Below are 13,475 nucleotides of genomic sequence, written 5' to 3' on the forward strand. Positions count from 1 at the left end.
GATGCTGTGTCATTAAGATGGCAGTGGTCCCTTCTCCAGGCGTCTCCACCCCGCTGGCATCCCTGCTCCTCCCTCCCTATCCCCGCCTGGCCTAGGCGGACCTGGGGAGGCCCCGGCGGCGGGGGGCGAGGTCTTTCCCTTGACCTCCTCCGCAGGCGCCCATCCAGGCTGTGCCCCAGCCCACCAGAAGAAACGGGCTGCGGCTGGAAGATACGGGTCCTTCCTTCGAGGAAACAGCACACAGCAGCTTGTTTCTCTTTGCTCTCCCGAGCCCCACGGTGGTGCCTGTCCATGTGCTCCCTGCTCTGAGTCCGTTCCAGCTGCTTCATGTTGGGAAGGGAGCAGGCTGAGAACTTCTTTGTGGTTTCCCCCTTTTCCAGTCTCTGCATTTGGGTCCCTTGGTTTTTCAATTTAAAAAATATATATCTCTGCTGATTGAGTGTTGTGCTTTCCATTCTGTTTCAGAGGTACTCAGCAGCAAAAATAAACTGATCTGTTGACCTGCCTCACTCTGTAGTTTGGCAACTTTTTCTATGGCACTGGGAGTTGTGCTTTCAGAGTGCCACAGTTCTGCTGGTAGTGGTTGTATCATGTTCTGACCTTCTGAGCTGAGGCTGGGGCTTGCCACCATATTTCTGACTAATTGTTAAGTGGCTGGTATGAAGGAATGAGCTGTAGCCATGATTTAATGACTAGTGCTCCTAGAGGTAGCTACCTATCTGAGCAGTTGGAATGGCATTCCTTACCACCTCCTTCCAGTTTTTATCTCTCCTTCCTTCCAGGAGTCAGATGGTGGCTTATATATCTGCATGAATACATTCCTGGGCTTTGGGAAGCAGTATGTGGAAAAGCACTTTCAGAAAACAGGCCAGCGGGTCTACCTGCACCTCAAAAGGACACGTAAACTGGTAAACAATAAAAATCCATGCAGTCAATCTTGATGTGGATTTGGGAGCTGGGCTACATCTCTGTGTTCAATCAGATGGAGTTTTTTCTCTTCAAATGTAACTGACATTTTTCTTGGTGAACTGAGGTACACCAAGAGTTCTTCAGCTCTTATGCCGAATTGTTGTGTGGATTGCCCATGCTATTTCTGCGTGGCCTCTTTCTGTTTTCAGAGTAGCTTAATTTTAAGCCTTTAGGCTTGCCACAGTTTGTCTGTCCCCCTAACTCTATTTCCCTATTTCTTCTAATGTAATAGAAGGAAGAAGATGCTAACTCCAGTGCTGGGGACCCCCCAAGGAAGAAACCAACTCGCTTAGCTATTGGTAAGGAAGCACCTGTGTACTGTATCATCCTTGTTTTGAACCAGTCCTCTGGAGCTGCCTGGCTTTGTGGCACATCTCTTTTGCTTTTCCTTTTCTGGGCTAGTTGAAGCCACTGTCCCTGACTGAGTTCAAACTTCACATTCTCTAATGTGTCTTAGGTGGGCAGTTTCTGCAAAGCAGTTGTGGAGGTGGTAGTTTTGTTCTGGGTTCAAAGTTGCATTGTGTTTTCTGTAGATAAATGTTTTGCATCCTCTCCTAACTCCAATATGCCTGACACAGCTTGGTGTGGGTAGATCCAGTGTGGGGCTGTTGCTTAATATGAACGTGTCCAGTGTGGGGTTGAAGTAAGCCTCGGAAAACATGGAAGTCTGAGAAAAATAAGGTTGAAGTTTCAGATTGAAAAACTACTTCTTAAACTTCTCAGCTGTTGAACTAGTGTTATTTGTATAGATGGGGAAGAAATTACTGGTAAATGGCATATTAACATTTACAGCTTGATAAGCCTTTGAAATACAAAGCTGATACTGAAGGATTAGAGTATTAACAACAAGCTGTTTTTTGGCAGAACTGGGCAGGTGTTCTGTTGCTGTCTTGCACTGACTGAAAAGGCTGTTATGGCCGTCAGTGAAGATGTTGCTTATCTGTAGCAGTCTCGGCTAGTAATTTCTGAGCCATTATGGATGTCCATAACAGAGGATAGGAACATATTTAGCAGTAACAGGTTCTTGGCTTGCTGGGAGCTGACCACTAGAGGGAAATCCAGAACCTGGACTCTGCACGTCTTTTTGCTCACTTTTTCCCTGACTGCCATTGTGTAGCAGACGCCCAGTGACTCCACTGCTGCCACAGCACAAACACCAGTATTAACACTGTCATATGCTCCCTGTTTTAATACTGAGATGAATGAAGTCCCAAAGGTCACTTCTAGCAAAACTGATACTAGAATCTATGTTTCTTCAGCTAGCCAATGCTTTTATGTATATTATGCTGCTTTGGGAGAGATGAGGCCTGGTTTGCATTATGAGTTATTTCTATTCTATTCTATGAAGGTCTTGAGACAAGTGTTGTCACGGGGTCAGCAAATATCTGCCTGTGATAACAGCTAGTGGTGTGAACAGAGTGGGAGAGAGTAAAAGAAAGTATTAGCCTTGGGAGACAGTGGTCTTAAATCCAGGAGAGATTTTTTTTCCTCTTCTTTAGCTAACCTGTGGTCGTGTGGTTTGCTAATTCTGACATGGGAGATCTTTTTAAAGTACTAGAAAGATTTAGGAGCAAAATGTTACTGGCTGTGTCAAGGTCCAATTGGAGACAACCCCAGTGCCGGACCCTGTTTCAGTTCGTGATCCTAAGAGTGAAATTAAGACAAAAATGAGGTCAAGTACCTTAATCAGTCAGTTTGTTTATTACAAATTACAAAAAGACAATTTTAAAAAAGGGGGATTATTGTAATAAAGGGGATAGTGGTAGGAAAGATTGGAAAAAAGGTAGAAAATGAAGGAAGGATTTTTGGGATGCAGGGAGAGAGACACCACTGTGGATCCAGCGGTGTCCCGGGGATCCATCGTCATCGTCAGTGGTGGTAGTCCTACAGGGTTTGTAGTCAATATTGGAGCAGAGTGACCCCAAGAGTCTGTCAGAGGTGGGTGTCCTTGTGGAGGTGCCCTTCTTGAGTCCCCTTGAAGGTACTCCTTTTGGCGGTGTTTTATTCCCCCTTTTATAATGAGCTGGGGGGAGTACCTCTGTTCTTCATGTCACGTATTCCTGTTCCTGGTGGACCAGTTTCTGTAATTCTGAGCGTTCTGGTTCCAGATGAACTCCTGGTTCTCCTTGCTTGGGTTCAGGACTCTGAACTGTCCTTCCTGGAAGAGACAAGAAGCAGAGCCAGACTCCTTAAAGATGCTGGTAGACTAGACCTTTGCGCTGGCTTAGAGTATGATCTCTTCATGCACATCTTCATTCATCATTTTGGATGTACTGTGAAAGATGAGCAGCAGTGCTTTATTGTGGCTCTTCTCTTGCCAGTGTCTCTCTAGAGCAAGTCTTTTTTCTGGTTGTAGCCAGGGTCTGGAGTTTCCTTCTAAACATCTGTAAAAAGAGCTGAGAAAAGCAAACCTATTGTTCCTAGGCTTATATTTGCTTCCGCAAAGTCCATATCACCAGCAGAAACTTTGGGATCCAGAAGTGGATTGTTGATGTAGAGCTTTGTCTTAGTCACGGTGCCTTATGTCATGTGCCTTATTTCATACCTGGGCAAAGAAGCTTTGCAAGCTATTTTGTTTTACCTGTTACCGCAGTGTTTTTTCTTTTATGTAGGTGTAGAAGGTGGATTTGACATCACAGAGGAAAAGTTTGAATATGATGAAGATGTAAAAATAGTAATTTTCCCCGAGCATTTGGATATTCCTCGTGATGGGCTGGAGGGACTACCAGACATGGTCAGAGACAGGGTATGTTTGGATCAAGGATTGTGATTTCTTTCTGATAAGGTGTAAATGCACCATTACAGAGAAGAAACTGCTGTCCTGTAAAAGGGGTCCTACAGAGCTGCTGTGAAGTCTTGCCTTGTAATAAGCATGACTGTTCTGCACTTACACAGTGCTTTGTGCTACGGCGTCCTCACATGTGACTGAGGCTCCAAATGCTGCCCTAGCACAACTGACTTGCTGATCTGAGACTAAACATGGAGTGTTGCAGCACTGGAAGCTTCTTTCCTTGTGCCCTTCATTTTTTTCCCTTCTGTACTAATTCCAGATTGCCAGTGCAGTTGAGGCCATCCTGACAGCAGATTCGGCCTCCCGGAAGCAGGAGGTGCAGGCGTGGGATGGGGAGGTCCGACGGGTTTCCAAACACGCTTTTTCCCTGCACCAACTTCAGAATGACGTCCGCATCCCACCGTGGTGAGCACAGTACTGAAACTAGCTGTGTTCTCTGTATCCCACCCCCATCACCTTCTTCTCCTGTCCTGGATTGCAGCAGCAGAGGAGACTTCTTTTGTGAGTCTCTCTGTGTGCCTTGTCATAGTGAATTCAGGGAATGACAAACTGAGGTGTTTCACGATGCTCAGTATTCTGAGATAAAAGAGCAATGAGATTGCTTATACTGTGGTCAGTGGGGGTAGTGAGGTAGAACTCAATCCCTTTCACCCTAATCTCTTTTTCTCTGTCCTTTGCAATAGTGGCTGGAAGTGTAGCAAATGTGACATGAGAGAGAACCTGTGGCTGAACATGACTGATGGAGCCATCCTCTGTGGTCGGCGCTATTTTGATGGCAGCGGTGGCAACAACCATGCGGTGGAGCACTACCGGGAAACTGGTTACCCACTGGCTGTGAAACTGGGAACAATTACTCCTGATGGGGCTGGTGAGAAGGGGGATCCTCTGAGGGCTCTAGCTTCCAGGCACCACTCAGGCACCACTGGGGTCTCTGAGGAGGATTTCCAGGTATCAGGCTGGTGTTGCCCGTGTTATGAACCGGAACATGCAGTATCATCCTACCATGAACTTGCCCACTCTGAACTGCTTCTCATGGCAGGCCAGAGAGTCAGCTGATAAAATCTTGCCTTCCTCCTGCCCCACGTTGGAACTTCAGAGGGCTTATAATGGTTATCCAGGTTGCCATTTTATTTTCTGTGGTGGGATGTTTAGCAAAGAATTGCGTGTCCAAAGCCTGAGCAGAGAGTATATGCACAGTAACCCACTTTGCTCACTCCAAGCATACTCTGTACCTTGATCAATGACAAAAGTTGTTTGTCTTGTCCCATGTTTTGAAGGAATCTCAATATCCTGTCTTTTATGCTACTCTCCTGTGGAAGGAGAGAAACCCCAACTGCTCAATTTGTCAAAGCTCACAGTTCTGAGCACTCTGTTCCTTCATCCACAGTGAATTTTAGATGACAGGCCATTATAAGTCTCTCTTTTTTCTCTGTGTTCCTGCATAGACGTCTACTCCTACGATGAGGATGACATGGTGCTGGATCCCAACCTGGCAGAACACCTTGCTCACTTTGGGATTGACATGCTCAAGATGCAGAAGGTGAGTGGGAGAGGGGTGGTTCTCCCTAGGTCCAGAGGGAAAGAAAAGCAACTCTGAGGTATCTTATTTGGATCCCAGCTTTCTGTGGCTGTGCAGAACCATTCCTGGTAAATAAACCCTGTGGGTTTTTTTTTGTCAGGCAGAGTTCTCTCATCTGCCTCTCTTTCTTCATTGTGTTTTTTGTCTTTCCTGTCCTTCAGGCTTATTTCCTCAAGGTTTTGTGTCAGTACTGTGGGTAGGGAGGTTCCCGGGCATTCAGCTTTGTTCAGTGTGTGATTTCCATGCCCCTTTTAGAGAAGGTGGTTCAGATTTCTCATCTATTTCTAATCATTCCTCTTTTCTGTATCAGCTATTCAGATATTTGAAAATAATTTTTGTATCTTCCTGCTCTTCTGGTTTAATAAACCAGAATGGATTTGACTCTGTGACTCTAGCATTGCATTTTTCACACTTCTGATATCCCCTTGAGTCTTCTTTGAGGGTTTTTCCTGTTCTTTCCCTCCACAGACAGACAAGACAATGACAGAACTGGAAATAGACATGAACCAGCGCATTGGGGAGTGGGAGCTCATCCAGGAGTCTGGTGTGCAGCTCAAGCCCCTCTATGGGCCTGGGTACACTGGTATCCGTAACTTGGGCAACAGTTGCTACCTCAATTCTGTGGTGCAGGTGCTGTTCAGTATCCCAGACTTCCAGAGAAAGTAAGTGAGCTTCATCACTCCTTTCCATTAGCCTGGGATAAGTACAAAGGTCTCCTAGAGCTGGGAGCTTCTGTTACAGTAGTCAGGCTCAGAACTGCATCTTTACTAGAGGAACCCACGTGTCCCTTACATTGCTCTGGTTTGCTTTGCAGGTATGTGGACAAGCTGGAGAAGATATTCCAAAGTGCACCATCGGACCCCACACAGGACTTCAGCACACAAGTGTACGTAGAGTTTTGGTGAGAGAAGGAAGGCTGAGGCTGCCTGGCTGCGTCCCCTCTGCGCTGCTCCAGTGTGCTTTGCTGCAGGTTTCTCCCCTGAGCCTCACCTCTCTGTTTCCATGGCTGTCACCAGAGACACTGATCTTCAGTGATCAATAAGGATCTAAGCCAAGAAAGTTCAGCTGAATGGCGTAGATGGAGAGGGCAAAGGGCACCTCAGTGTTCTTGAGAGGCTCTTCTCTGTATTATGTGGGGAGCGCAGTACCATCTGTTACCACGGGGGGATTTCTGGTAGACTCGTTCTATCTGTGTAACAGTAGAAAGGTGCTTGCTGTCTGCAACAGGATGAGTTGGCTGAGAGCAAAGAAATACATCGATTTAGGCAACTTTATTCTTAGTGAATAATTTATATATGCTTCAAGAGGCTTCCTGCAGGAGATATTGTGCAAGCAATAGCAGGAGAATGTACAGAAGAAGGAATACAAGATTTGGGAGGGTATTGCATTTTAAATGCATGAATTCTGTTCTACATCTGCTCTTAAACAGCAAAGCAGTATATGGAGGCTTGGAGTGGAGCAGCGGAAGGTGGAATTGGTGGGAGTTCAGCACTAAGGGATAGTTCTAAATTTGGACAGCCTGGAGTAAGGTGTTCACTAGGGAGGGGATTAAGTTGAGACAGCCAGGATTATTTCCTGGGCAAAGGGAGGTAGGGTTTGGTTCCAGGCAAATGGCGGCAGCGATGGGGGAGGGCTGAAGGGGCATAGAAGGAGAGTCTGAGCATAAGAGGAACTCGCTGCCATCCATTAAATGCTTCATGCAGTCATTCTTAATCTTTCCTCTGGGAAGATGTGAGCAGTCTGCTCACGGCAATGCAATTTCTGGCTCAGACAAGTTCACTCTTCCCTGTTGTCTCCTGCACAGTCAGTCAGATACACTGCTACTTTACCAGTGTCAGGCTGCAGCCTAGTTTGGCTGTTGTGCAGCTGCTGTTTGAGAGTGGTACCCACAAGTCCTAGTAGCTTTCAAATCAGTGGTGTCTCATGGGACCAGAGAGCAGGCCAAGATAAGATCATATTGATGGTGCAGTAGAGAAAGCTCATCTCTGCAATGAGCTGATAGTCCATGGCAGCATTAAAGCTGATGAGTTGATGTGGCTTCTGAAGTATGTGGGATTGAAGAAACCATTTTGATGCTAACAGTGACTTCATCATTCCAGAGCCAAGCTAGGCCATGGATTGCTTTCTGGGGAGTATTCAAAGCCAGCTCCTGCAGATGGGGAACAGCAGCCTGATCAGAAGGTGAGACTTGGGTATGGCATCCTTGCAATGTGTGTATTGCATGAGGTGCTGTGTGTGTCACATGGGTAAGGAGGGAGAACCCTTTCTGAAAGACATGTGCTGGGGCTCATTCCAGGGCCCTGTCACCTGAAGAAAAGTAGGGCTAAGAGTAGAGCGCTACATGCGAGGACACATGTTTGGCAAATTATGACCACCTTCCTCTTCCACTTTTTATTTGCAGGGTGTGCAGAATGGCATTGCTCCACGTATGTTTAAGTCCCTCATTGGAAAGGGGCACCCAGAATTTTCCACTAACCGACAGCAGGATGCCCAGGAATTCTTTTTGCACTTCATCAATATGGTGGAGGTAATAGCTGAGTCTGTCAAATCATGGAAAAGCCCAGCTTTGTTTTCTCCCCACAGCGGGGAGTGAGAAGTGGACATGAGAAGCTGGCCATTGGAGTAGAGGAAGGGAGAGAACACGGGGAAACGGGCCAGCTAGCACCTGTGGGAGCAGAGAAGGAGAGATGCTTGGCCATGTTTTCAGGGCTGATTCCTTAGTGGAATCTTTCTGGGGAGTGGCAAAGCTGGAATTGTAAGTTTTCTTCTTTAGGAGCTGGAGTGGCATGGGTTCCTGGGGTAGATGAATTGGCTCAAGTTTACTCTTCGCTCTCTTTTCCAGTGGACTGGGTACAGAAGTTAATACTCTTTAGGCATGTCCTCTGTGGGACCGCTGCTACTGTAGATACGTATTTCTGCCAGTTTGATGTTACATCTGCCCCTCTAATCTTCAGAGGAACTGCCGCAGCTCGGAGAACCCGAATGAGGTCTTCCGTTTTCTGGTGGAGGAGAAGCTGAAGTGCCTGGCCACAGAAAAGGTGAAATATACCCAGCGTGTGGACTACATCATGCAGCTGCCTGTGCCCATGGATGCTGCACTCAACAAAGGTCAGTAGTGTGCCAAGGCCAGAACAGTAGCAAATACTATGGATATTGTACTCTTCTGATGGCACTCTTTAAATGAGAAACAAACTTCTTTGCCACTTCTGAAGCTAGATCCTTCATCTGCCTTTGTGGGATCAGGCTGATTTCAGAGGTGGTGTGACACCGTGATGTCCCTCTAGAGCCTTTCCCTCCAGCACCACAAGCTGAGCTGTGATTCAACAGCAAAACAGGACTGCAGTAACAGAACAGTGCTCTGGAAGACATTGTCTGCTTTGTGCTCTGTTCTTGGTGGCATATATCTATACACCTATTCTGCCTCTGGGTGTAGCTTATACCTGTTGCTAGAGGTGGTTCTTGACTCCTCTGCTTTATTCTCTAGATGAACTACTGGAATATGAGGAGAAGAAGAGGCAGGCAGAGGAAGAGAAGCAGCCACTGCCTGAGCTGGTGCGAGCTAAGGTGCCTTTCAGCTCCTGCCTAGAGGCCTATGGAGCTCCAGAGCAGGTGGATGATTTCTGGAGCACAGCCTTGCAGGCCAAGTCTGTGGCTCTCAAGTGAGTGTGTGTGTGAGTTACCAGCAACGCTGTGATGAACTGGCAATAGCTGCATCTTGGGAGACTTATTTTAGGTGCTTGAGGAAGAAGCGGTACCAAAGCTTTGTAGTGTTCCACACCCTGGACCCATAGAACATTGAAGCAAAGAGGGGAATCAGATAGTCAGTGCTGGAGTGATTTCCTGTAAGGGATTTCAGTGTGCAGAACAGCAGTGCTAGTGAAGTCTTTACCATCAGATTGTAGTTGCTGTGAGCCTACCAGAAAACCAGCAGCTTATATTTTTGATTCAAATTCAGCTTTAAAATCAGTACTGACAGGATGGCAACACTGGTCTTGCATGGTCTCTAAAAGTTCTTTAAAGAAAGTTTTTAGCTGTTAAAGTCTGAGCAAAGCGCTGTAAGAGATGCATTAGTTATATTAAGGAACGCCAACTTAAATGCTAATAGCAAGGTTAAGAGCCAGCTTTAATTTGTCTCACTGTCTGCAGCACATATGACAGTGCAAAGGTATAGCAAGAGGATTACAAATGCCAGCAGCTTCCTACTGGGATGCTACTGACTGTTCCTCTGCAATGAAAGAGGAGTCCTCAAAGAACTGGAATTGTCTTTCTAACAAATACTCTATTCTTAAGCAATAGCTCCTATAAACAAACAGTAACACAGTCACATTGGGAAGTAACATTTTGGTTTGCTTTAAGTAGTGGGTTGTGTTCAAATGCTCAGAAAGAATTAGCATTGAATATATATCACTGCTTACATTAATCTTATGGCTTGTTACAACTGTCACCAAATGTCTCTCTTATTACTGCTTGTCCATACACAAACACTCTTCTCTGTTTCATGTATTCCAGACACCCTCTCTCTCAGAGTGTCTGACTAAATAATGTCCTATCAGATTCAGTTAGCTGCTTCTGCTTCATATCTGAAGCGTTCTTGTGCTTGAAAGTTTGTCCATTCCTGCAGCTGTTGGTCTAATAAAAGATCTTTTTTTTCTCTGCATTCCTTAAGGGTTAGACTTTTAATTAAATACTAAAATCTGAGAAGGTAAAATACTTAACTAGAAGCTAGAGAACTTTTTCTGCATCCCCAAGATTTTGTATATGTTGCATTTCTCCTCATCTTGTCAGAGCATCCACTTTAGAAATAGTTCCGTGTTTGAGGAACGTTAAGCTCAGCACAGCATACCTGCAAAGATAATGCATATCCCTCCACCCTACTCACTGATTTCTTGAATCAACTAGGTGCCCTCAGTTGTTGCTGACAGCCTATTTAACTGTGTTATTTGTCTCTTTCAGAACAACACGGTTCGCCTCTTTCCCAGATTATCTGGTGATCCAGATCAAGAAATTCACTTTTGGTCTGGACTGGGTGCCCAAAAAACTTGGTAAGAAGGAGAACCACATAGGTATTGGGAGTTATATATGGGTATTGTGGTCATCACTGCAAAAGAGGAAAGTAACTACCCCAAAAGGAGCTGCAGACTTTGACATTTGGTATCCCAGGGACTTACCCTTTTAGATCTCCAAACCAAGTTCTTTGTTTCTGCCCTTATGGGGAGGCTGAGCAAGACTGTATCTTGCAGATGTCTCCATTGAAATGCCAGAGGAGCTGGACATCTCTGCACTGCAGGGAACTGGACTGCAAGATGGAGAAGAAGAAATGCCAGACATCGCACCCCCACTGGTGACTCCAGATGAGCCCAAAGGTAGCCTGGGGTTCTATGGCAACGAGGACGACGACTCCTTCTGCTCCCCTCACTTCTCCTCTCCGACATGTTAGTGATTCTCCTCCTCTCTTCCCCAATGCCTGACTCATTTCCTTGCTCTCCTAGCCTTGTCTCCCATGCTAGCAGTTTTCCCACTTGCTCAAACTTTTCCTGTCCCTCTGTCAGCGAATGCCGGCTGCCTCCCTTGCATGCCTGTTATGCAAGGGTATTATGCAAGGGAGTTTGTTGATTCCTGTTCTGTGCAAGATGGGGAGGTGGCATGTCCAGTGCACTTAGAAAGGGCAGAGCTGGGCTTTATGCAGAACTTAACTACTAGAGGTGTCTTATTTTCACAAACCATACTGGGAGGTAGGGTTTGGAGGCTAGGGAAGAGCCAGTGCTGAGTTCATGAGTTGAATCCTTTTGTTCCCTGGGGTGCCTGTGGGAGAGACTGCACTGTTGAAGCAGAAAGGTAGTAAAGGGTGAGAAGAGCAGAGAGATGGAACTTGGTGTGAAACAAAGCCAGAAAATGGTGGCTGGGAGGTGTGTGTGACACTGCACAAAACAGAGCAGGCAGGGTTGGGTGGGAGTGGGTGGCTGTCATCTCTGTCTTCCCACAGCACCTATGTTGGATGAGTCAGTGATTATCCAGCTTGTGGAGATGGGCTTTCCCATGGATGCCTGCCGCAAAGCCGTGTATTACACAGGGAACACTGGGGTTGAGGCTGCCATGAACTGGGTCATGTCACACATGGATGATCCAGGTATGAGGCCATATGGCCATGGTGAGGCTTACTGCATCTGGGCCGTTGTGCTTCCTGTCCCACTACCACAGTGGAAAACTGAAGTAGTCTGGACTCAGACTGCATCCCTCTGGGGGAGATCTAACTGCTCGGGGCTGTGTTCTGTTTACTGCTGCAGACTTTGCTAACCCATTAGTCCTCCCTGGATCCAGTGGACCAGGGTCAACTATTGCCTGCCCAGACCCTCCTTCAGAAGACAGTGTGGCTACCATTGTCTCCATGGGCTTCTCCCGGGACCAGGCTATGAAAGCACTTAGAGCCACGGTGAGAAGCCTGAGTGATACCAGAGTGAAAGAATATTCTCAGGAACAGGGATTCCCAAATTCACAGTCTTGTCTTTATTCCAGAACAACAGTCTGGAGCGTGCTGTGGATTGGATCTTCAGTCACATTGATGACCTTGATGCAGAAGCTGCTATGGACATCTCAGAAGGGCGCTCAGCAGCTGAGTCCATCTCTGAAGTACCTGTGGGTCCTAAAGTGCGCGATGGGCCCGGAAGTAAGTTCCAAACAGTAGGAATATAGATTTTGGGGGCAAACTCAACAAAGCTTTATGCTCCCTAATCCATGCAGTACCACAGGTTTTAGCAGCAGTAGCTGTCCTGGAAACTAATCTGGTTGTGAAGGTGGATGCAGGGAGGAAAAGGAGAGGGATGACAAAGTAGGGTCTAGACCCTTCAGGCTAGGGTGTACCTGGAAGTCAGTAAGAGAGAGGCAGAGGAAGTGCCATCAAGTGAAGGATGCAAAGAGCCGTGCTGCTTTTTCCCAGTTGTCCTGGGAGGCTTTTCTGCTCTTCAGGCTCCCATTGACAAACCAGGCTCCAGTCTGGTTTGCAGAATCGGTGCCAAAGCTGCTCAGCTGCGGGTGTCACAGGAGCTGCCACTACCCATCTGCAGCCCGTGGGCCAAATACACAGTTGAAAGAGAGAAAGGCTAAATGGAAGTTACCATCTCCTATTTCCCTGCACATCTGGCCTTAAGACCATGCACAGTCACACTTGATGGAGACCCAGTTCTAAATTACTACCCAGCAGAGCTTCCTCCAAGGATTCTTCTCTAGAGAGGGCCTTGCATGTGGTGTTCTGGGGTCAGATGCCTTTCCCTGACCATCCTCTCTTCCCTCCTCCTTTCCAGAGTATCAGCTGTTTGCCTTCATCAGCCACATGGGCACATCAACTATGTGTGGACACTATGTTTGTCACATCAAGAAAGACGGCAGGTAGGAGGGATTTAAATCACTGACCTTCTCTGTTTCTTTCAGGGGTCTTGGGGGGATAAGGGATGAGAGCAGGCAAGGGGCACCAGTCCTGTCTCAGCCACAGAATGCCATCCCTGAGTCTCCCCTTCTGCCATTGCAGGTGGGTGATCTACAATGACCAGAAAGTCTGTGCTTCTGAGAAGCCCCCCAAGGACCTGGGCTACATCTACTTCTATCAGCGGATTCCCAGCTAGAACATCTCTTGCTGTGTGTGGTGGGGGGAAGGGGTGGGGGCATTGCGGATGAGAGCAGGGTCCTTCTCTCCCCTACTCTTCTTTCCTCACTCATCCCTTTGCAGCCTCTTTATGGAGACACACAGGGAGGAGATGAGTTCCCTAACAGACTGGGGTCTGTAATCCCCATGGACATGAATGAAGGGGGTCCCGGGGGGGGGTTGTGTGTGTGGGAATATCTGTTTCTATAAGAAATCTCCCTGTCCCCACCCCCGTGACGCACAGCCCTAGCTTTGCTGCTTGATGGGATGATGCCATCTCCTTGCTGTCTGGAAGGGGAAGAGTGGGGCTTGTGTGTATGTGTGGCTTGTATATGGGGGGGGGGTTTCCTCCTGCCTGCCCTGCCGGGGCGAGGGCGCGGGGTAGGCAGCAAGGTGGGCTCCGAGCAGCGCCCCCTTCCCCCCGCGTTGTGTGCCCTTTACATGCCAGAATACACGAGGGACAAAATAAAGGTCGGAATCCCCGCTCTGTCTGCCTGCCC

The 13,475-nt window shown here is 47.3% G+C and overlaps 1 protein-coding gene across 2 annotated transcripts; it reads left to right on the plus strand.

Annotated features, from left to right (window-relative positions):
- Window positions 1-760: 760 nt before the first annotated feature.
- USP5 (ubiquitin specific peptidase 5) lies at window positions 761-13,458 on the plus strand. Of its 2 annotated transcripts, none has more exons than XM_057404433.1 (19): window positions 761-908; window positions 1,202-1,268; window positions 3,582-3,715; window positions 4,020-4,165; window positions 4,444-4,628; window positions 5,206-5,300; window positions 5,808-6,001; window positions 6,154-6,225; window positions 7,439-7,520; window positions 7,741-7,866; window positions 8,294-8,447; window positions 8,824-8,998; window positions 10,293-10,381; window positions 10,580-10,771; window positions 11,323-11,466; window positions 11,624-11,769; window positions 11,853-12,003; window positions 12,638-12,722; window positions 12,862-13,458. In XM_057404433.1, the coding sequence occupies exons 1-19, from the start codon at window positions 810-812 to the stop codon at window positions 12,953-12,955; spliced, it is 2,430 nt and encodes an 809-aa protein (XP_057260416.1). In that variant the 5' UTR covers window positions 761-809; the 3' UTR covers window positions 12,956-13,458. The 2 variants fall into 2 exon arrangements, with proteins under 2 accessions (XP_057260416.1, XP_057260417.1); XM_057404434.1 differs by having other exon boundaries at window positions 10,580-10,702.
- The last annotated feature ends 17 nt before the right edge of the window (window positions 13,459-13,475 follow it).

The sequence above is a fragment of the Pezoporus wallicus genome, unplaced genomic scaffold (genome assembly GCF_028554395.1).
Source record: "Pezoporus wallicus isolate ANWC-B61680 ecotype Strahan unplaced genomic scaffold, APGP_CSIRO_Pwel_v1 contig_5787, whole genome shotgun sequence".
Lineage (NCBI taxonomy): Eukaryota > Metazoa > Chordata > Aves > Psittaciformes > Psittacidae > Pezoporus > Pezoporus wallicus.